The sequence below is a fragment of the Rhinolophus hipposideros genome, assembly GCF_964194185.1.
Source record: "Rhinolophus hipposideros genome assembly, chromosome: 24".
In the NCBI taxonomy this organism is placed as follows: Eukaryota; Metazoa; Chordata; class Mammalia; order Chiroptera; family Rhinolophidae; genus Rhinolophus; species Rhinolophus hipposideros.
In genome coordinates, this window is record NC_138070.1 from 1,193,280 (window position 1) to 1,217,095 (window position 23,816).

Below are 23,816 nucleotides of genomic sequence, written 5' to 3' on the forward strand. Positions count from 1 at the left end.
AATTACCAACTTGGTGGTTTGATGACATTAAAGCCTTTCAACTAGAAGGGATCATTTACAATGTGCTAAGAACGAGGCTTTAACGACCCAAGTTACTGACTAGCCATGCAACTGCGTGACTACAAATCACTGCCCGAATCGCCCAGACTGATTCCCCCAGCACTGCGGCCCTTTCCTCTAGTGTGTCTTTCCTGGCATTCTTCTGGAACTTCAGTCCTCTGTGTTCCTTTTCTTCTGATCTTTAGAAATCAAACAGGTTTAGAAACAGCTAATGCCAAGAGCCGGGTTAACAACAGTTAGGAGCTTCAAGAACTGAAAGGAAACAAACGGTTTTCATTCATAATGCGTGAGGAAGGCTGGACCTACAGGCATTAATTCTGCCTGACCGAGTACAATATAAGAGCAGCTTAGCGCTCCTGTGCTTGTGTGCCCTCCGCAGAGTTTCCACTCGTTCCTCAGGAGCGACATTTAAGGGAGTTCTCATGACACAATTACTCATCAACTTGAAGCCTACTCTGCGAAATGTCCTGAAAAGTCCTACCAGCATGTTGCTGTGAATTCATTCCAATGACCAGCTTCACAACAGCACCGCCTGCCCAGCCTGCGTCTCCTTACAGCTCCGGGACCCAGTCTCAGACTTCTAACACTGCACACGGGAGTGCTACTCGGACACGTCTACTCGGACATGAGCGTCAAACATGGTGCCAATTCAGCTGTGAGCCCTTTTGACTGAGTGTGTGCTCCCACAGTGTAAAAAACACATAAATGGAGAAAAACGCATATGCTGTCAGCAAAAGCAAAAACTACACTGTCATTCAAGTAAAGTGACAGTCACTTCAATTTTATTTGATAACAAATAGAACGATTCCCAGTTGAAAAACAAAATAAATAGTAATGTTAATATAGGCTACTGGCCTCTTGTTAACAAGTCTTAAAATGTTTCTTTGGACAGAAATTTAAAACTTTTCAACTACCTTTTGTTAACCCCCATACCACTTAGCCCCAAAGTGAAAAACTGAGCATACTTCTCCCTGGTCCCTACGCCGTCTATCGGTTCTTTAATGGTGGCTTTTGTCTTTAAAATAGGAGCTATGAGATACCCAAATAAAACCCAAGCTCACAACTGGACCAAGCCTCCCACTTTATGGGTTTTCTCCTTTAAATTCAAAAGAAATACTTCAAAAGGTTAATATAGGTTCACAAGTAGGTCTCACTCATGAAAGGATTTTTCAAGTAAATCCCCGCTTTTCAAATAGCTTAACAGAGTCTGTTTAGAACAAAGAATCTTACCCATATTTTCCAACAAAAACAAAAAAATCTTCACAGTGTATTTATGAGAAGCAAACAAGATAAAATATAAAATCTTAAATTTTACCTATAAAATAAGTTAATAGCAGTATTACATTTCCTAATTCCCTTCCCCAGTTTCATTTAGAAAGGTAATGTTAAAAAAATAAGCTTGAAAAAAAAATCCCAAAGTTATACTTTCAAAAAGCAAAGCGGCCCTCCCTCTGGCCCCCGCCGCAGGTCACAGGTAGTACAGACGGTTGGAGAGGGACAGGTTCGGCTCCCTGTGGATGCTCTGGCCCACCAGGAAAGCCAGCTTGTGCGCATACTGGCACGGAGCAGGCACACGAATGACTCCCTTTAGTGGAAGAAAACAAGGTTCTGTTACTCGACGTCTCCTTTTCTCTAAAGCTCGGTATTAACTACAGAAGCCTCTGGAAACACCGCAATTCCATCTGTAAAGTGACTCATGATGTATAAGGATACTCACTGGCCAATTATAATAGACGTGACAGAGCTTGTACGTTAGCCTCTGGATGTGGTCTGGCTTCAGGCCACTGCTGTCGTAGATGACGTTATAGTGGGTGGGAGAGACACTGCCACTTCTCACTGCCTGGCTCACGATAAAAAAGTCATACCTGGAATTACAGAGCAAAGCCAGACGGCAAACTCGTGAGGCCTACCTCTGTGAACGCTGGAAGCAAGACGAAGCAAGTTTCTGACACCGCAAAGGTCTCGGGGACTAACGTGACCTAACTCCTCAGGACAGTGCTCCCGTGGGGTCCAGAGATGCACCGTGACCCACTCAGGGCGGTGCGCGTGTGAAAGCTGCTTTCACGTCAGTACTCGTCACGGAGCCTATGGCATTCCAGACACGTGACAGGCTGCTCCGTACACGCACCACCTGTCCCAACTCCCACGTGCACAGCCAGGGAGGTGCTGAGCACCCAGAGGCCCCGAGCCCCCGGGGGGACTGGCAGAGGCCCAGCCCTGGCACGGCCCTCCCCAAGCACACTTGTGCCACAGGACCGTCGCCCGGCCAGCTGTTCCCACTGCTACTTAACTAATTGTAACCGTTACGGATTTAGAACAAATCCGAGAGGCAGAGAACATGACAGAATGTAAGGAGAAGTAGCACAGGGCTCAAATGGCAAAACAAACACCAGGGAGCCTGACTACGGAGCTACTAAATGTCACTTGGTAGCCAGGAGACACGAGGCAGAGGGCTGGCATGGGGGCCGGGGACGGTGGGGGCTCACTGTGCCCGGGCTGCCCGCTGCACTGGAGGCGGATAGAGACCCATCTGAGCGCAGCACGTGCAGGCTTCACAGGAAACATTAAGTGACTCGCCGGACCGACATTCCAAGCGCTGGCCACGTGAGGGCCTGGCTTCTCCAGGTGCCCGAAGAGCCCCAGCAGCCGGCACGTTCCGCAGCGTCCGGGACAGAAGGCATTCCTACACTGCCTCATTTGACTCGGTCTGAGCCGCCTGTGGGAGCTGACTATGCCCTCAGGCCAGGGTCGCGCGCTTGCTGGAGGAAGTGCCCCCACGAGGCGCTGCCCGGGCCGTCTGTTCCGTCAGTCAGAAGCTCTGCCGTGACTAACAACTGCCTGAGAAAAAGACACACATGCAAGGCAGTGCACCCCAGAATATGTATTTCACCCACCGTCACACAGCTAAGTGGAACCAAAATCGGTATTATCATTGGTCTCTAAAACAAGTGTGGGGAGGGCTCATTCCCCAGGCCCCCCAGTAAAAGTGCCCCCCACACACTCTGCAGGTGGACGGCACTGCCTCCTGATGAAAGGGGCCTGTGTGGAAAGCTTCCCTCCCAACCACACCCCCAGAGAGTGGAAATCATCCTGACGCTCGCTCTCAGGAGGAGGGCATGAACATGACCACTAGTGCCCACCACACTGGTGCCCACGAGTGTGCCCCAATGTCCCAGTGGGTTATTTTCTCCTAGCAGACTGGAGCTCCAAGTTACAGAAAAGGCTTTGTTTAATCAGAAGCCACTTTTCTCAGCAGACGAAGCTTTCTGACCTTTGGAGAACTAAGTGTGTTACTGATCTAAAAATTCTGATTAGAAAACAAGAATCTGTGGACAACGTTACACATGTAGAAAAACCAGCAAGTACATGCAGGGTTGAGCCGCAGCTCTTCACCTGTGTGTGGATAATTAATGCCACACACCCACAGCCTGCCCCCGTGAAACACCGCCCAGGGAACGAGCTCATGGAGCATGGCTTTGTCATCATCTATAGGTCTCACTGGCTGAAGACTGCAGTACTTACAAGAAACAGCTCAGAACACAGTCCCCATGCTGAGCTGATGGGTACGGGCCATGCAGAGCCAGAGAAGCACCTTCGGCCAATCAGGACTTACCATTCTGGCCGGGTCACCTCCACATCAATGACTGTGCCCGGAAGTGGGTTCTGAAGTCTTCCTCCAGACTGAGCAAAAAACCTGGCATTCACACGTTTCTTCACCACGATCACTGTTAGTCTTGGGCTTAAAGAGGAGGAGGAATGTTACATTCAGTCATCTTATTTTCATGTGATAAACCATTCTGGCTGTATATGAGGCTGACAATGAAGGTCGCGAATTCATTCTACAAAAGGTGCTCCATACCTCATTGCTGAATATCACTACAGTCACTTTCAAAGTTCTCCCCTGGGAAGCTATGCACCGACCTCAGTGCCTAGTCCACCCTTTAAAGCAATTTTGGAACTCTTTTTCTGGAATGGCCATCAGAGCTGTCATCATATTACCCTTGATGTCCTGAATGTCATCAAAATGTCTTCCTTTCAATATTTCCTTTATCTTTGGGTAAAGAAAGGAGTCATTGGGGGTCAGATCAGGTGAGTAGGGAGGGTGTTCCAATACAGCTGTTTGTTTACTGGCTAAAAACTCCCTCACAGACAGCGCCGTGTAAGCTGGTGCATTGTCGTGATGCAAGAGCCATGAATTGTTGGCGAAAAGTTTGGTCGTCTAACTTTTTCACGCAGCCTTTTCAGCACTTCCAAATAGTAAACTTGGTTAACTGTGTGTCCAGTTGGTACAAATTCATAATGAATAATCCCTCTGATGTCAAAAAAGGTGAGCAACATGGTTGCAGCAAGTTCGTGAACTTAAGTGTCAGACCTCGTGTACTCCATTTAAAAAGAAACCCCCCCCCCCACCTCCTCGACACATCAGCTCCAGGCTGTGAGGGAAGCCCCATGACTTGTAAGGCCCTGGACTAAAGCACGAGGAATAGCTGTGGGTGGGAAACAGCGGTCTGTGCACGTGCCGTGACACAGGCCACGCAGACGTGCTCAGCAGACGGGACATTCTGTGTCTGTCACATGGAGATTTAAGCCCGGCCCGTCTGCAAAGTGCACAGTGCGAAACACGTCAGTGCGCATTTCCTACTGTGTGGAGAAGGAGGTATTACTTGGAAACCATTGCTAGGAAGGCCCCTTCGAGTGGTCTCCACGTCCGACTTCCAGCCTCTCGGTTACTGGTTCACAGTGCATGGGGGGGGTCACCGCTCACTCACCCCGCAGCCCCCACACGTCAGCCGCCAATCCTTACGTCAAGTCCTCAGTTGGCTTCCCTGAGTCCAGACTAAACAGTCCCCTAGTGAACGTGCAGCGTCCCTGTGCTGTCCCTGCGGCTCTCGAGGGCGGTGTGCAGTCGGCCTGAGTAATGTCCACACACTTTTCTAGCCACATCTCACAGTTGAATTCAGACCCAGCGTGTGGACCGTCAGAGGGGGAAAGGAGGCACACGGTGCTGGCACGCGCTGACCACATGGTGACTATCATGCTGCGTCCTCGGCCGGTCCTGTGCCCTCCCCACTCGGGGGCTTGTTCTGCGAGCACAAACCCACTCTCCACGCACAGCGTGGAGCGGGCAGGCCATGCACAGTGTGCTGTCCACACACGCGGTCAGACAAGGCCCAAATGGGAGAGGCCCAGCTGTGCTCCCTCACGGGACTGGCGCGCAGCACGGGACAGGGAGGTGTTTCACCTAAACAAACTGCAGAGCGCGACAGTAGCAGACAGTTAAAAAGACTAGCAAGCAGCAGTGCTTTCTAGAACCTTCTCTGCTCCCCACCCCACACACACACACACACACACACACACCTGCCGTGGACAGATACTGAAGTCAGAGGAGAATGTGAAACAACGCAGTCATGAGAAAATACAGTGTTAAAGGAGTTTTAGGGGTAGGAGAGAACGCTAACCTTCATTTCCAAAATACTAAAAACGGCTACTAGCAGTTTTTGGGTTACTAGCATTTTAACCCAAAACACAATTACTTCAAGAGGTGACACCCCTGACTTGCTCTGAGAATTTGCCAGCGTCATAATGGCGCTGTTGGGGACGAGCAGGGCCAATGCTTAGACCAGGTCTCCAGCAGGGAGCCCAGAGCAGACCAGCCTGGAGCCCGTTCTCAGTGCTCAGCCACAGGCCACAGAAACCACGCTGGGCCCGGATGGGTGCAGCTTTCCAAGCCCCCATGTCTCCAGTGGGGCCAAGTGTGCCGCGAAGGTCTGGCAGAAGCACCAGCGCTGAAGTGTGCATGGGCAGGCATGCACCAGCCAGCCTGGCGGCTTCCTGTGTGTCCTTGGGAACCAGCCCAGCAGCCCTCACGGGCCAGGCGCTGAGCTCTTGGTACCACAGTCCTGGACCTCCACCCACGCCCACCGGGGCGAGAGAACCAGCGCACGTTAAGCAGTGTCACTTATGGAATCAGCTAGCGTGAGGTGGGAGGCATTTGGCTGCCCAAAGGCAGGGCCAGTGACGTCTGGGGGAGAGCACAGGAGACAGAAACCTGCATGGGTTTCGAAGGAGGCCTTGCTGTGCGCAGCGGCTCCCCAGGGGATGTGTACCCCCACCTTCCCCATGGAGGAGGACAGGCCCAGTCGCATGCGCAGAGCAGTGAAGCCAGTGCCCACTGTGCCGAGGACGAGGACGGTAAGACGACTGGGACGGCCTGACTCAGCAGCCCTGTGCCCACAGGGCCCACAGGCAGGGCCTCAGGGCCTGCACTCCAGGCGGCGGTAAGCGAGGGCCGCAGGGGGACGCCCACAGCCTCGCCTGCACCATGACCCCACTTCCCGCACCCAGCAGGTCAGCTTCTGGCTCTCCTCCTCCTCGACACTGAGCCAGCACTGGGGGTGGCCCTGCGGACCCAGCGCCCGGGCCGTGCCACTCACCTGTAGCCCCTGCCCATGGACTTGAGGCAGTCCAGGAACTGTGGTACCTCGTAGCTGACCAGCGTCTTCAGCTGCCCGTCACCCACACCGTCCCGGTACACGATGATACGGCTGGGCATGTAGGTATTACAGCTGTTCCAGGCTCGCAGGGCCGCTGCGAGGGGGCGGGACATGGGCTGGCACACATACACCACACACCACCCACGGCAGACACCCCTCCCTACAGCTGACCCCTCCCCGCCCACGGCTGACCCCCCCGCCGCCCACCACACACGGCCGACCCCCCCAGCCCACCGCCCACGGCTGACACCCCCCCCACACCGCCCATGGCTAACACCTCCCCGCCCACCGCCCACTGCCCACAGCTGACACACCCGCACACCACACACTGCCCACAGTGCCCCCACCACAATCTGGGCACACCTTCCACTAACAGTTGCAGCACCAGAGCGCAAGCGCAGGACACTAACCTTGCAGGCAGACCTTGAGCCCGTCCACCAGCTCCTGTCCTCTGTCTTGAAACACACAGCGAGAGAACCAGCTACTCAGAGAGAAAACACAGCTGCGGTGAGAATGCCCGTCTAGCCATCCTGCCTTTGGATTACTCCATAATTCTCTCACTCTTAGTAATGAATGACCTTTGACCTCCCTAAGATACCTGCTAATATCTCCAAATACTTTCTGAGCCCAAACAGAAGGGAGAAGATGCAGTAAATCCTTTATAAACTCCACAAACTCAGTTTCTTTTATTATAAATCAATGTTATTGTTCCACTACTGAGGAGAAAATAAAATGTAAGCCGTGCCACCCACAGTGCCACCTGGGCTCCCATATCCACAACACAGAAGCACACTCTGCTGCCAAAGCCCTGAGAAGCCATGTGTCACACATTTCACTCTCCTAAAGGATAAAAAGCCTGGAAATATGCCCATTAGTGATGCCAACACATCGATATACCTCCAATTTTCATTCTCCCCTATTCTTGACAATTCTCTTAGTTCTAATCAAGACACTAAAAAATAATTTCACTGTGTTGAAATAGAAGTGACTAGGTAAACGGAAGTGGGTTTTCTAAAATAAAGTCAATGTGAAAACTTGAAATTACATTTCAATCATCAATAAAATGTATTAAACAAAGAAGCTTCTAGAGAAGGTCATATTTAACAAGATGTGCCCCCACCCACCCATGGAATACAAATAATAGTAAAATAACCTGAAATAGAGAGACAGTAAAGAAAGGGAATATTGGGAAGAGCTAATAATCAGTTTTCTTTCCTACACTTTGGGCTGGATCCAATGTCAGAGAAATCAGCAGGTTGAAAATAAGGAATCAGCACAGTGCTGGTACCTCCCGGCCCCCAGACACCAGCCCCTGGACTCTGCCCGGCTGCCATGTTTAGCACTTGTGTCACTCACCGGGTCATCCCTTCATTGATGCTTGCAACAAACCCTGCGATGGACCTCCGGCCGGCTGTGGTGTCGTGGTAACAGTCAATCCCGACAATCATGGCCAGCTTCAGCTGTCACAACAGTGCTGGGTGTCAGCGACAGCACTATGCCGCCGGCAGAGTGCACAGTCAACCCGCTTTGCTTAAACCACTGAAACATACCCCCCAATTAGCTGGCACTCACAGGCATGTCCACCCTCCAGAGCTCCCCGCCCATCTTGCAGTTCATTTGCAGGGCGATCTTCGTGGCGATGGCCATGACCGTCTGCTGTTTGCCTAGGGTTCGGGCCACCACACACTGACTGGGGGTGGGGCAGTCGGTACATAAGTACTTTTTAATAGCATCATATTTGTCTTTCCGATTACTCGACAACAGACAGACGACCTGAAAACAAACAAGGAATTAGGAAACTGATGATTAAGTTCAAGGAAGACAAAGGAAACCAGACCCACCCGCTGTGAGATGTAAATGACGAACACAGTCATTTATTTTACTACTTGTGTCCGCCATACAGCGAGTGTGACATGAGCTTTTAGATACTGCTTATCACATTCAGCTCAGTGATTGATGCTAACAAAGAAATCGTGGTAAGCAAACCACCTAAAACGGAATACCAGGAAAACTAGGGGACTTAAATATGCTCTAGTACCAGGTGGGTACTAAACTTTGAAGGCTCTGGCTTGAGAATCTGATCAAATTGAAATGTCCCAGGACGTCCATGGACAATTTGGGAAACAAAGTGGCATGCCACTTCTAAATACAGCCCTGCCTGAAATGGGGAGGTGTTGGTCCACAGGCACAAATTCCAGGCATAAGCTGAGTAAGTTGTGGGCGTCTCACCGCCAGCATGGTAGTCAGTCACCAATCCTGTGGAATGTACTGGTACTGAGAGCTGCTGAAGAGCGGCTGGAATGTTCTACACACACACACACACACAGCTCTATGTCAGGTGAAGGAGGTGTTAGTTGATGCTGTTGTGGCCATCAGTTTACAATAAATACACATATCAAATCAACAGTTCGCAATAGATACATGTATCAAATCATCAGTTCCCAATAGATACGTGTATCAAATCAACAGTTCGCAATAGATACGTGTATCAAATCAACAGTTCGCAATAGATATGTGTATCAAATCAACAGTTCGCAATAGATACATGTATCAAATCAACAGTTCGCAATAGATACATGTATTAAATCATCAGTTCGCAATAGGTACATGTATCAAATCAACAGTTCACAATAGATAATGTGTACCAAATCATCATACAAGTTACAGTCAATTACATCTCAGTAAAGCAGGAGAACAAACTGACCCATGCACTGCTGCCCAAATCCTGGACCTCCAAGTTTAGGAACGTTCCAGACTCTCACTGCTGTGTTCTCCAGTTTATTCCCAGATTACTGTCTTCCTTCTCTACAGCCCCCAACCAATTAGTCTTCCCGTCCTGGGTGTCTCCTTTATTCCTGACAATGTGCAGTGACCTGCCTTGGCGTGTGCATACGAGATGAAGGGCTAAAACAGCTACTACATGAAGCCAGTTCATTTCGGAGTTAAAGTACCACGCAAACCTTATCGTGAGAGCTGTTGCCTCTCACTTACACTGCATGCTGGATAACAGCGCTGATGTTTACATTTGGGCCTTTCTGTTTCCCCCATCTTCTAGAAGAATTAAAGCCATTGAGTCCAAATAAATTTAAGGCGGCTTTGTTTTCCTGTCCCTTCCCCACCTTCGCAGTGCACAAGCTCCACGGCACACAACTAGAGCCGGCAAGAACATAGCTACTGTATGAAGTAAATATATTCTGTGGCCAGCTGTGAACTAATTATAATATTTGGAAAATGAACTCAAGTTCTGAGATTTACAGATGCCCCTTTTAAATCAAGCCTTCCAGGACCACCGCCTGTGGGTCAATTAGCTACTTACTATCTGGGTATCTGATGTAACCTTCTGCTGTAAGACTCTTAAATAGGCTTCGGTTCTATCATCCACTTCGATCCTAGCATGGAAATATGCAATCCACAGTCAGAGAACGGGGCGACAAATGCACCGTCTGTTAAAAAGCCCCTGCAGGCTGTGGTGCAGACAGCACTTCCAGGTGAGATGTGACACAGACACCCAGAGTAGCCCCTGGGACGGCGCTGTCTGTCCCACAGGAGAGCAGGACCTTGAGAAGCCCTGCCAGCTCTCCCGCGCTTTCCCAGTTACTGAAATCCGTCTGTGTCCACGCCAGGTGGAGCTGTACCACACCCTGAAGATAATCGAGTTTTTAGTTCTCTTATCACTCCTGAGTCCCCACACCCTCCAAATGACTGCTCATTATCGGGGAGAAGTGACGTGGCAAACTCACATGATGGCCTTTTTCATCTGTATGCCCATGGCTGGCGTCACTTTAAACAGGCTCTGGATCAGTGAGTTGGCCGCTTCATAGTTTCTCCGAGTGTAGACCAGCAGCCAGTTGTCAAGTGGCTTCACACTAATCAGTGGTGCCCCTCTTGTCTCCTTCGACCAATCTGCAAACTGGGGGTTGTAATCAAACTGCAAGAAAGTTAGACACAGTTCCGTGTGCGTTCCCATGAGAAAGCCAAAGCGTCGTCAGTAAGGCCCCCCCTGACATGGGGGACCTCAGTGGGCCCCTCTGACACTGGGGCTGCAGTGACGGGCAGAGTGCCCTCGGAGGGAGAAAGAGACAAAGTGTGTGCAGAGGAGGATGGCACTCACGTCTACTGCGGCCACCCAAGTGGCTGCTGACACCAGGGACCCCTGAGTGCTGTAGCTGCATTCTCCTTCATCTCTTCCAGAATCTTATGAAGACAGGTATTACTTTCCTCATGACAAAGGTACAAGAAGGTTCGGCTTTGAAAGGGAAGCGGCTTGACTAAACGGGGAAAGCTGGGACAGCCGGGCAGAAGGTGACATAGCATCAGGGCCCAGCGACCTAGGGACACGCATTGTGGAGGGAACTGTGGTGCTTCTTACATGTCCTCCTACCTCCCGACAGCCCTCAGACGGGCGTACGTTTTTATTATTTCTACCCGGGATAAGAAAAGAACTGCAGGTAAACAGCCCGCCTGCACAGCAAGGCCACTACTGAGGACACTCAGCAGCAGGCGGGGGGGGGGGGGGGGGGGGGCGCCCCGTGAAGCAGCTTCAGGCACCTTTAGAACAGCCGCGTTCCTTTTCTGAAGGTAAAATAGAAAAGGCACCACACTGTTTAACATATGTCCTAACAAACAAATTGTCCAGGCAAAAAGGAAGCCAAAGAACGTGTTTCCCACATAAAAGGTCACTGTGGCGGCAGACAAAAGAGCAGCCCGATGAGGCAGAATCCCCGGCTACACCTGAAGCCGCTCAGGTTACTGAAGACATTTATGCCACCATTTTGCTGCAGATGATTAATTCTGTGGCCCCCCGCCCGCTCCCTGGGGCAGTCCCCCCCCCCCCCCCCCCCCCCCCCCCCCCCCCCGCCCCCATGCCTTTTGCTGGCAGATGGCCGAGGAGGAGGGGAGAACGGGAGCTGAGAGCTGTGCTGGCCTGGCGAGGGCGCTCTGCTCGCTTTCTGGGGGTCTGACCCGAATCCCACAGGACTGGCAACTTTACAAAGGGCCTTACTGTTTTTCCACCTTGGTGAATCTTTTCTGCTTGCAAGATTCTTCCTGAGAAGGACAGCAAGTTGGAGTCGAAGCTCAGACCCCAGTCCCGAAGCTCCCTCTGCACGTTGTCGTCTCTGTGAACATGTTCAGCAGGCGCCACACGTGAGCAGACAGCACAGGGGCCTGCACAGTGTCCGCCCCGGCTGCAGCAAACTCCCGTGTCCCTCGGGCCCGAGTCCCGGGACCACTCTGGGGACCCCGGGCACAGCCCCTTTCTGTCACCCCATCTATGTTCCCCTCACGACAGCCTTTCATTTAAAATGCTGATGCCCAAGCTATCTCTTCCTCATGTTATAAGTGACAGAAAATCGATTTGCCCCCAAACATTTCACTTTCGTTTTGTTACCTTTTTCTACAAGAAGAATCAAAGGCCTGGCTGCCAAGGCTCAGGGTCCTATTCTCTGGCACACGGCAGCCTCATGGGGACAGAAGGAAGCACCGCGCCCCCACACATGCCCCCGCCGCGCCCGCGCCACACAGCTGAGCCCACTCACCTATGGATGTAGTCGATGAGCCGGCCCACCTCGCGCTGCCGCTGCTCGGGGGTCAGCCGCGTGTGGGCCGCCAGGTCCTTCATCACATTGAAATCGTTCCGCATTTTGTCCGTGAGCCCTTTAAGGAAAGCGTTTCAAGGTGTCTGTTGAAGGGAACACTCTGTGAGTGACGTGTGGGCTGGTGACAGAGAAAGGATTCCAGCTCTGAGGGTTTTGGGGGGCGGAGGGCGGCTGTCAAGCAGCTTCCAGCGCCTGCTGAGACGGAGCGGCGGGCGGCCCGTCGGGTGCCTACCTGTGAGGTAGCAGAGCTCCGGGATGAGCATGGCCGGGCCGGGCAGGCTGCCCCCGGGGCCCCTCCTCCGCTTGGGCTGACTCACCAGCACCGGCTGTTTCAGGTCGGTGATTTCCTGGTTATATTGCTGTTCGAGAGGAGAAAGGCGTCACTGTTGACAGTAAATGCCTTTGGTAACACGTCCGTGGGCAGAACGGTCAGTTGCGTCAATTCCGACTGATGTTATGGAGAGCAAGGCTGGCTTCACAAATGCAGTGTGAACCCCACTAGAGCAGGTGGCGAGTTATGCGCCTTCCTGAGCCCCTTTCCTAGAAACTCCGACGGCCAAGGTCAGTAAGGCTCTAAGTTTTGACTGTTCGTCACAGTTCTGTTCGCTTCATTTTTTTGATTTCTTGATTCATAAGAAGGAGCCTGTGTAACTCAGGTCTTCACCACGGCGGGATTCCTCTGCACCCACTGGCATCACAGTGAGAACCAGCTGTGAGGGTCTCTGTTCTAAGAATAAATGTGGGAAGGGCGGTTTGCATGCATGCGGCAGTTTTCAGCAGGAAGCTTTTACAGAGTGACACACTAAAGGTGAATTTCGGTTTCAGAGTATTAAGATTCCCCATCTTAAGGTTCCCACGTGCCACCGTTGTCTAAGGCAAGTTTGCACACTTTGTAAAAACACAGCAAACGCCGATGCCCGTGACTTGCTGTGCGCATGAGACGCTCTCTGGCCTGCGCTCAGCTCTGCAGTTGTAGAGCCGTCACCGGCTTCTCGAGCTCGTGGCCCTGAGGGTCTTTAAGACCCTCATTCTGATCCGCCCCTGCGTCCCCAAGTGACATCCTGATTCACTTGCTCTTTTTCCTTAAAAACATCACGTCTCCACTAAACACACAAGAGAGTAGTATCATCACGGCCATCTCCTCTGTCCAGTCCTTATTCCTGGTATCTGACAAGCTCCTGCCCACTCCGCTGCCTGAATCCAGAGACCATGAATTCCAGCCTGTTCTGGACTTTGTCCTGTATTGAACTCTTTTCCAGACATCCAGGAAAAACGTTAATTTTCTTATTTTAGACGAGAAAATATGTCAAACTCTTGTATTCAACCTATTTTCTTGAATGGGGGCCCCACAGTCACCCTCCTTCACACATTTATTTGGGCGCCAACACACACAGAGTGATTGCAGAACTGCTCTGACTCTCGCTGTCTTCCCCCAAAGGAATTTAAATGCTTAGCTCGATTACAGAACGTTGGGACCCCCTTTCTAGCCTCTTAGGGCCCAAACAAAAGCCTGCCAATCCTTTGAACACCTTCCTGTGTCTGAGAACCAGCAGTTTCACTTTTGCTTAATGTTACTGTCAGACCTTTTTCTTTTAAAACTGACCGCCCACGACCTTCCCTTCCCTCAAGTCTCCTGCTCTGTTTCCCAGCTCTTATCTTTATAAAATCCATGCCGTCACTTATGACTACAACTGCACTTACTGGGAAGTCCTCAGAATGCCTTGATTCTTTCAAATATTTCACCCCACCCCCTTTCCATTAATCACATCTGCTAGACACTTCATCTGCCCTGGCAGTGAGCGAAGTCGTCCCTTCAGAAATAATCTGAGCTGACATCTAAGAGCAAGAGTGAAGCATGCAGGGTTTCTGGCAGAGGGCGCCCGCGATTAGCTAAGGTGGGGGCAGAGGGCAGGGGCCTGACGGGGACGAACAAGCAGGCAGGCCACTCACTCAGCATGTCGGTGGACAAAGACCCATGTGCATAAACAAGTCAACAGAGCAACGCAGAGCCTCTCGACTTCTTTAGGTAGAAGAAAGTAACATTGGATTTGTGTGAGTTTGAAAATGGATCAGAAGGCGGGAGAGATGAAAAAAACTGAGGGACTAGTTGGATAGGTGAGAGCAATGGGGCCTCCCCCTCAGAAGAGAAGGATGGAGGTCTTTCAGACAGAAGGCGGCCTGGCAGGATTGGACAGTCACACAGGGTCCGGTAGACGGATGTGGGGGCCGAGGGTTCAGTGACCTGTCATTCACCCGTTCACTCGCTCCACGGCCTGCGTGCCTGCTTGAGGCACAGGAGGGGTACACTACAGACCCCGATTCTGTACAGGCTGTACCCTGACTGAGCCAGAGCCTGGTCAGAAAGATGACATGGCCAGTGTGGGTCACCTGGGCAGCATCTTCGTGCCACCCAGAATCAGGGCGCAGTTGAGCCTACACACGCCAGGCTGCAGCCAGGAATCTGGAATCGTCAGATATTCAACGTAAAGAGACGAGACACCAGCGAGTGAACACGTAGGGAGTCACAGCGGGCGGCCGGGCTGGGCCTGAGGCGGGACCTGGACGCTTGTCAGCACTTAAAAGGCCGCTCGCAGAAGCCACACTGGGAGGTCAGACTCAGTCCTAGTCACAGGGAGACCGCCCCGACCCTGTTCAGGTTTAAACCAAACTTTCACCCGTGTCCTGGGTTGATATTCACCACCCCTCCCACCCGACAGCGATTATTGAAATAAACCACAGAAAAAACACTAAGACTCAGTCCTCACAGTAACTTGACATGCGGAAGGAGGAGGTTAGATGCAGCTGGGATCCTCAAGGAGGAAAGAGGCGGAAACAGCAGCCGAGAAACTGAGCTAAGCTGACCCCTCGTCTACCTTCATCTTGCCCAGAATAAGATCAGTTCTTAACGCGACTTCGCAAAGTCGCCCACTAGTGTCCGTAGTGGCCCCTGGTGTTTGTCTCAGAGCAGATCAGGTCACAGCATTTACCCCTCAAGGGTCACTAAGTCACTAGTCAGATGTACACTTTTGAGACAAAATGTGAACATATAATAACTCATTCATCCAGCTTTTTAGACAAAGGAAATGATCTACAGAAAATAGAAAAAATGAGATAAATTTTAGCACTTCAAAGATAAGTTTTAAGATTTTCATTGCTATGTTTTCTAGAAATACTTTGCTTGCACTTTTAACCGAGTTATCAAATGGAATCCGACCTTCTAAGGACTCAGGGCCCAGATCTGCTCACCTCCGAACGCTACAACGCCAGCCTGTGTCCCTACATAAACACTTGTTTTCTTCCAGTCAGACATTGCTTTTCTTGCCCTCACTTGCCTGTCTGTTTTTCAGTGTAGTGATCACTGAGCCAAAGGCTAGATGAATCTGTATAAAACCCGTGTGAGAAGATGAGCTCGTGTCGCCCGTAGGGAACAAGCCTGTCTGCACGGTCAGCGTGTCAAACAAGTTCCAACTTAGCCCCCACACGGACGGGGCACGACTCGTGCTGGGGATTCGGAGAGCTTTACCTCACACCCAGGTGAGGTGAAAAAGCGCCTTCGAATAAGGGGAGGGCTGGGCAACCTGCAGTGCTTACCACCTAGCACCCTCCCGTTCGTCCTCCACAAGCTGAACTTCAGATGTAACCTTTAGTTCTGCGAACGAGGAAGCAGGAGAGGGAGCTTCTCATCGGCTCGGGAGCTAAAATGAACTGTGCCTGGTGGACGTGTTTCCACACGGCTGTATAACACATGGCGTTAGGACCTCCCCGATCCCCCCAGCCGGCCCAAGCTCTCCACACCGGGCCGAAAGCCGCGCTGGCTTCCCGTCTCACCTTCTGGTAGTACTCCAGGAAGCTGACCTCCGAGCCGTCTGCCTTCTTGAACGTGCTCTTTGGGTTCTGGTCCCAATCGATGTCATCCACTCGATAGGTTTTGTTGTTATACCTGTGGGACAATAGCATGCAGTGGTGTTTGGTTAAGATGGGCAGAAATATCGCACAGGAAGACTACCTAGACAGTATGTACTCTCTAGAAAATGAAATTTCAAAGCACTTAGGAATATGCAATGTTATGGAAAGAAAAACGGAAAAGAATTTCTTAAAGACTATGCTGGATGGACGGGGAAGTGACTAAATTACTATTAGAAAGTAAAAGGAAAACTAGAAAGGAAAGAAGTCATTAGGTATTTGTTCTTTTCCCCGAAAGCTTCATCTTGAGAGCTCACAAACATCGCTCCACTTTCCTGCCATTCCCACCCCTCCACTGGAAATGGTACCCTCTCCTAACTTTGTAGGACTAGAAAGCCAGTCTTAAGACTTACAGAGTGATGCGTTTGCATTTTAAAAAGAAGTCTTACTTGGTAAGAACAATTAAACCAATGAGCTCTTTAGAAACTTGCTCCTGGAACTTGTGCTCTTCGGTCTGATGGTACAGGTTGAACATGAGGTCTAACACAGTGTCGCTGCGGAGGACCTTGTGGCTGACGTCGGTGCAGAGCATGATGTTGTTCTCATACTGCAGGATGGACGTGGTGAAGCCCGGCCAGATCACCAACCTGTGGGGGGGGGGGCACCTCAGGAGCGGCCGCGTGTCTTACACATATCAAGTCGTTTTTCACCTTTATGAATTGGGTCTAAAGTACAACAGTTCTGATTGAGTCAATTTACTTCTTTCTAGGTTTTACGTGGTTCCAGAGGAAGACCTGTCTATTAGAGATTTTCAACAATGAATGTTCTTTTATAACAACTGGGTAAGTCCAATTTTAAATGAAAAGACTAACTTTATTAAAGGGAGGGGGAAAAGGAACATAAAGTTAGTGCTAAGTTTCTGAGAGTAGGCGTGTTCTTCACACAAGTTCAAATAGCGCCTGAAGATCAAAGGGACCCTGGCCCAAGATTTGAGAACGTTACCGATCGAACTGCAAGCACCTGGCATTACTGTGCTACACCTACGCCACGTGGGCTGCACTCTTACCCACTAGTAACTCTGAAGCAACCCCAGTTGGCGGGTGAATTTTACTACCTCAGAGCAAACAGACTTAGAGTTAGGCACGTCTCTCTGCTCTCCTGTGATTTTCACAGATCCGAGGATTCGAGGATGTCTCTATTATCCACGCCAGGTTAAATGTCCACTGAATGGCATGGGCACCATTCACAGCCACAGTGGGAAATTGGGTCATTTCAAATTCGAACATCATTTTCCAAACCTAAGGAATAGAAACTCTCCACTTCATACAAACCTATGATTCGGAATGTCAATTGGGTCACTCGGATTATAATAATTCCTGCCAATTTGTTGCAAATTCATGATCTTCAGAAGCCTAGGAATTGAAAGGTCAGAACAGAGAAGTGAATACTGATCAGTGTGTCCCGGCTGCGACCACAGTGGCATGTGTTTACTACAGGGGCTGGCTGGCTGGCGGGACCCCGTGGACCGGATCCAGCCAACCTGCCGTTTTGTGTTGGGCCGAGGGGCTACGAATGGCTTTTTATGTTTTTAAAGGTTGGAAAAAACCCAAAGATTAATGATGTGAAAGGTCAGTGTCCACCAGCAAAGTTTTACTGGAAGATAGCAGTGGCCTTTCATTTACAAACGCTCTGTGGCTGAGACAGAGAGTGTAGGACCTGTGAGCCTAAAGTGCTCACTGTCTGCCCCCTGCAGAAGTCTGCCAACCCCTCATTAAGAGAAAAATCAGCCTACTTATTAAATTCAAAACAGGTACCCACCAAAATGAACATCCTGGCATCAGTGACAGGCATCTTATGACCAATTTCAAGAGGTAAATTACAAACCCCAGTATTGTGCCTCATTTCTCAGGCAAATTTCCCACGTTGCTTCTTGCAGTGGGGAAAGCTTCGCAGGACATGGATCCTTAGTTTAGATTTGGGAAATATGGTATCTACATTGAAAGCAAGTGACAGAGCATGCAGTGTGTCCTGGGATGAAACAAGTCCACCTGAACACACCTCCAGCTGCCCTGCTGCCTGGACAGTCTCCAGCGTGGGGGGGAAGGAACACAGTGAGTGATGAGCTTCTGAGAATGGGAGTGTTCTGAACACAGGCTCCAACAGCACTCGCCAAAGCAAATGGCAGCACAGAGAGGGAGTTAGGCACACGCACGCTTGCCTGCAGTGACATTACCAGCGCACCAGGCTCTGAACGGCTGCTGTTCAGAGTGACCCAGTGACCCTCACAAACCACTGTGAAGTTGAGTACACAAGTATTCACTGTATAGTTCTTTCAACTTTGCTCTATGTTTAAAGTTTTCTTAATAAAATGTTAAAAAACGCTAACATACCTCCTGAAAATAATATTATAGAACTGCAAACAGGTCGGTGACGTCGGGGGCAGCTCATTCGTTAGCGTGATCGTTATCTTCACGTGCTCTCCGTTTCGGGTCTGACTGAAAACTTCAGTGACCTGAGGCCAGAGAGGTGGAAAAGCGAACTTTGAATTGTTAAAAGAAAACTAATCATATAACGCCTGTTTAATGAGGCAACAATGAGACGTACAGACAAGTTTTAAAGTGGAGACAAAGGATGGCTACGAGAGAAGCGTGGGTAAGTGCCCGTACTGTGATTGAACTGTAATCACTAAGTTACTCAGGATGTAAGTTTGCCACAACAATGCCACGAGGCCTTTGGGTTTCGTCCACAGGCTATCCCGAGGGTTGCTCCAAGAGCTACCTTAGATTGTGGCGGTCTGCTGCGAAGTGGAAATCCCCCACCTCCCTCTCCCATCCCGACCGACATCTGAAATAACCTTGTGCTGGAGTCTTTTAGGTAAAAATAATATTGTTCCATCAAAAGCATGACACCTTCCAATCAAATCTTCGTGCTGGAAAAGAAGAGCTGAGCGGAGCCTCCTGGCTTCCATGAGAGGGTTGTAGTCGACGTGGTACTGATACAACGCCCACTGGGGCCGGGACGTCAGCCGGAAGTGGTTTGTGCTTAGCCTCACTATAATACCTGAAGAACCTGTGGAAACAAGTCACACTCACTTAGCAAATTCCCAAGTTTGTCCTTCTGGGAAATCATTCCTACGTGACAAGGTGGATGCACTTCTGTAAGCCAAGGACAGAACAGCAGACACCACGGATGTTCTCAGACATCCGACTGTGGGGGCCCCTCCCCATCTGGGGAAACCCCTAAAAGCACACATTTAGAAATAAATCCTCCTTTGACCAAGTAATTTACAACTGAACCAGCTAGATCTCTTTATGGCAGAAAGTTTTAAAAGAAAGAAGTGATCGATGTACTATTTAATAAAAAACCTTTCGGTGCCTCTGAAGACACCTGCAACCTACTTCCTCAAAGCCAAAGGGGAGAAAGGACCATGCAGCACCCAGGACCACACGTGCCCTTTCTCTCTGCAATGCAGCAGACAAGACAGCACCTAAGACAAAGCACTTCCATGCATTGTCCTGAGGACCTGGGAAGTGCACAGAACTGCGTTACGAATGAACCGAACAGGGGCTAACATATGATGGAAGGAGAACTGACTCTGGGTGGTGAACACACAGTGGGATTTATAGATGAGGTAATACAGAATTGTGCACCTGAAATCTATGCAACTAACAACTGTCACCCCAATAAACTTTAATTTTAAGAAAAAGTGACCTTACCTGTTTTTGACTCTTTAACATGGTCCAGGTTCTGTCTTGTATTTACACCGAGGTCGTGGAAGTCTCGACGACGACCTCCTCTCTCTGCCAATGATAGCTCCTGAAATCCAGCAGAAATCTGGACTTCTTAGAAAAAGAAGAGAGAATTTATACACCCCAGTAAAACGGAACAGGAAATAAAGAACAAAGAGCCCAGCTCTCTTCCGCCCACAAGCAGCAGAACTCGCTCAGAACTGCTGATTTCGTCAGAGAAGTAACAGAGGCTTAAACACACTGGCAGTGCCAGCCACACCGTGGAAGCCCCTTAAAGAACCTTCGTGTTCTTTACCTATAGAATTGAGGATCATGAACTTCACAGGAACGCAGTGAGTGTCTACGAGACATCACGTATAAAGCACTTTAAAGGGGCTGCTGAACACGCTGGTTCCTGGACCTCGGGACTTTCAGGGGCTCAGCTGAAAGGTCCTTTAAACATGTGACCGTTCCTATCAGTCGCTCTCAGTGAACTTCTCTCCCCAGCACGTTCGGTTTCTACCACGATGGCCCTGACTGAGAACCCCAACACAGGTCAGGCATTCTGCACCCTACCTGACAGCAACAGCAGGTCGTAAAGGTTTGAGCTTTCCCCTGAAAAAAATCTGAATTTTTCTTTAAAAAATTCAGTTCTGGATGCAAAAACCTGATTGCAAGTTTCTGAATATAAACAATGGTGAGGTCTGTTCCCCTCTCTACCTACACGTGCAATACTGCGATTATTATCTTTAGTCAAAGCTTGATTGACTGTCAATCTCTAGATGACAGATTTGAGAACGTATGGAACTGGAAGCCTTGCTAATTCCCTTCCATGCAGGTGCCATCACCTTTATTAAAGGCACAGATCACACTGGAGGCCGCTCTACCCTTTGGCGTGTCCACCCCCTTCACAGAATGAAAACCAAAGTCCCAAACGTCGCTTCATTAACCACCCATCTGTTCAATGTGTCGTTTTTACTTCTAACACCTAGTTGTTACCGGAACTTCTCCTGTGATGAGCAGCTCAGTCCCGTTCTTACGAACGTGGTGAGAAGTGGTAGCTCGGCCTCTCACTTACGACCCAGGCAGGACTGACTCCTCACGAGGACCCTTACTTGGGAAGGTAGAGCACCTTTCTACAGATGCTGAACAGCATTCCTGAGTAACTTAAAACGAGTTAGCAGAGAGCAGCATGGAGAGTGCTTGAGAAACCCGATTTAAGGACTTGCCACAATATCATTTACATGCAAGGCTGCACCCATAAGGAAATGTTTGAAAACATCTTCAGCTCATCATTTTATACAAAGTTTTAATTCAAGTGAATTTTTGCTGAATATTTTGAACGCAGCTAAATGATTAAAACGTTTGAAGCTTCCAAAGAACTGAGGCACCAAGATTAGAGAAAGTGATTGAGTAAAATCCTTTAAGAGATTAATGCCCATAAATGAATTCTCATCAGGCACTGGAAAAATAAGCACTTTGTACCCAAAAAGTAACACATGTAATTGGCTACATCAAGTAACAAATGCAAGACCCTTTGTCTTCTAACCAACTCTTCAGATGAAGCACTATCAACGTATGTATTTTTCCTCAAAACCTTTTACACAGGAAATATACACATGCACCTACATTTATTAAAAATACAAAGAGAATGCTGTTTTACAGGTTGTTTTCAACCGACACAGCCCGGTTGGGTTTCTCCGTCCTTGAAAATAGCTCAATGGTGCTGTGGTTACGGGCAGTCTTGGCTCTTACTCGGCACGTGTTTCCAGTGTTTTGGTACCGCATGTTGTATACAGTTCACACGTGTACACAGTCACATACTCCTTATCCAGGACATTCCCGTGAGCAGTGCCACTGCAGAGGCTCACATCACAACCTGCCACCCAAAGTTAGTGCCACCATACAACCCACGGGAGCACAGGTTCCACTTTTACAGTTGCCACCACTGGCAACAAACAAAATGGAGAAGAGACAGGTCAATGAGTGCCAGTGTCTTTGGCATTTCTTTAATGACCAGGCTGAGCGTTTTCATCGGCTTCTGTATTTTCAGTGCACTGCCCTTTCATCACTCTCCCGCCTGCCCAGGATGACGGATTTGTAAGAATGCTCTGTGTATCAGAGAACATTCCAGTAAGTGTCCGGCTTGTCTTCTGATACTGACAGAATATGTCACATCACTTTACACCACTTCAAGATTTTAGATCCATCTGTGGTTTTTCTAATGTTTATGGATTTCATTGGTTATGACTAAGTATTTGGAGTACATGGGACTTTAATGCAAGAGATAAAATAGGGAACAGCTTTGTTTTCTAGTTATCCACGTGCCTCGACACTATTTGACCAGCCACCTCCAAGGCCCTCCTCACAGATTAAAAGCCAATGTTCCTACATTATTAGTTCCCCGTGTGTATATGGCCCTGTTATTTCGTATACAAAAATAAGACAACTTAATAGCCTTAGAGGAATCTTGTATCATGCATCCACACAATTCATTTTTGGCAACAATGCAGCAAAAAGGCACCGTGTTTGGAATCGGAGCTGGTGTTCTGACCCCTCCGGCTATCACAGCTCTGACCTCAGTTTTCACATCTGAGAAGCAGGATGACCCACTACAACTCATGTGAAGTGTATTTTATAAACCAAAGCTACAAATGTTAAACCTGCTCCAGCTTCTGATAGCACCAAAGATGCCGAGAGAATGTTCTAAAATGGTTTATTAATGAAGAAGTGAATTTACAATTCGTTTAGAATTGAGTTGCCTTGTAATCCTTGGGCCTGTCACACACAAGCTCTTTCCATTTCTAGGGAAAGAAGAAAGCATGTGGCACCCCACTGGGTAGCAGCTACACAGTGTGAGATCGTTATACTGGACAGTTTATTTAGTGTGTACACTGGTTACCGTTTCACGTCCAACAGGACACCCCCCCACACACACGGTCTTCTCACTCTCCCCTCACCTTGTGACTTGGCTGTTGCTCCCACTGGTCCTCGCAGTCGTCCACGGCCAACCAGCTCCCCCTCTAGGGGCTGCTGAGGTCTCGGCTGAGCGTAACCAGGCTGCTGATTCTGCAGTTATCCGCAAATAAAGAACATTCTTATTATATCAAGACTCACAGATATGAAATAATGAGTCTCAAACAAACCTAAGGCATCCAACCAAAGCTGGTCTAAGCCGTTCATCAAGTGTTTTACTACAGACGTGCCTTCACAAAGGGTCACCACCGAGAGTCACGAGCCCATTTCTAGCACCTGCGGGATGTGGGCCGCACTCGTCCTTGTAGCGTTCCTCTCTCCTCCCTCACCTTGGCCCTGACAGGCCAGCCAAGCCCAAGCCAGGTTTGCCAAGAGCTTTCCAGGACCCAGGCGGAAATGGTGGCTGACTCACCAAAGTAGTGCCCACGTGCTGCGCCGTCTCCTGACCACGGGCCCTTCCTCTGGCTCGCGCTCTGGCCCGCCCAGTCATTGTGTTCTTGCTTGCAAGGAAACAAACGTGAGGACAGCACTCAGTGTACACACTTACGTCTGACTGTTTCTACAAGGCACCTGTAAACTGATTTGCTCAGGAAGTCTGAAACAGCTCCTGGGTGATTTCCTCCCCTAACCTCTCTAACCCAGTTTCTTAAGGCACAAATGCCCCGCCTTCAACAAACTTCAGTGCTGACTGCACTGGGCGCTGGGCCAGCAGGGAGGGCACAAGTGGAAGACTGATTTTAATAACTGTTTCATTGTTCAGTTGATGTAGTGAAAACAGCAGGAGAAACTTGAGACTGAGGATGCCGGGCACTACTTTTCTTATGGAAGCTGCTGTGAAACAGCACGGGGCGAGCTTCACGCCAGGCCCTCGGGGTAACCCTTCTGCGTATAAGCTGCCTCCTCCTGGATCTTCCCACAATTCCATGTGGAGCTTAAAGTGAATGTACCCAGACCAGTGTCTGTCCTATCACATCACTTATGTCCCATAGTCTCATTCTTGGTCGCTGAAGAAAAATGACTGAGTCATTTCTCTCGAAACTACTCCTTTACTGCTCCTC

The 23,816-nt window shown here is 49.6% G+C and overlaps 1 protein-coding gene across 1 annotated transcript; it reads right to left on the reverse strand.

Moving 5' to 3' along the window:
• Nucleotides 1–826: 826 nt before the first annotated feature.
• Nucleotides 827–23,248, reverse strand: PIWIL1 (piwi like RNA-mediated gene silencing 1; the record flags this gene model as incomplete). Its single annotated transcript, XM_081036606.1, has 20 exons — nucleotides 827–1,645; nucleotides 1,778–1,925; nucleotides 3,674–3,799; nucleotides 6,495–6,648; nucleotides 6,965–7,035; nucleotides 7,911–8,014; nucleotides 8,127–8,327; nucleotides 9,871–9,943; nucleotides 10,295–10,482; nucleotides 11,557–11,671; nucleotides 12,092–12,209; nucleotides 12,384–12,510; nucleotides 15,980–16,091; nucleotides 16,504–16,701; nucleotides 17,386–17,466; nucleotides 18,445–18,566; nucleotides 18,909–19,123; nucleotides 19,771–19,896; nucleotides 22,743–22,851; nucleotides 23,171–23,248. 20 exons carry the CDS (start codon nucleotides 23,246–23,248, stop codon nucleotides 1,529–1,531), a joined length of 2,583 nt encoding a protein of 860 aa, XP_080892732.1. The 3' UTR covers nucleotides 827–1,528.
• Between the last annotated feature and the right edge of the window lie 568 nt (nucleotides 23,249–23,816).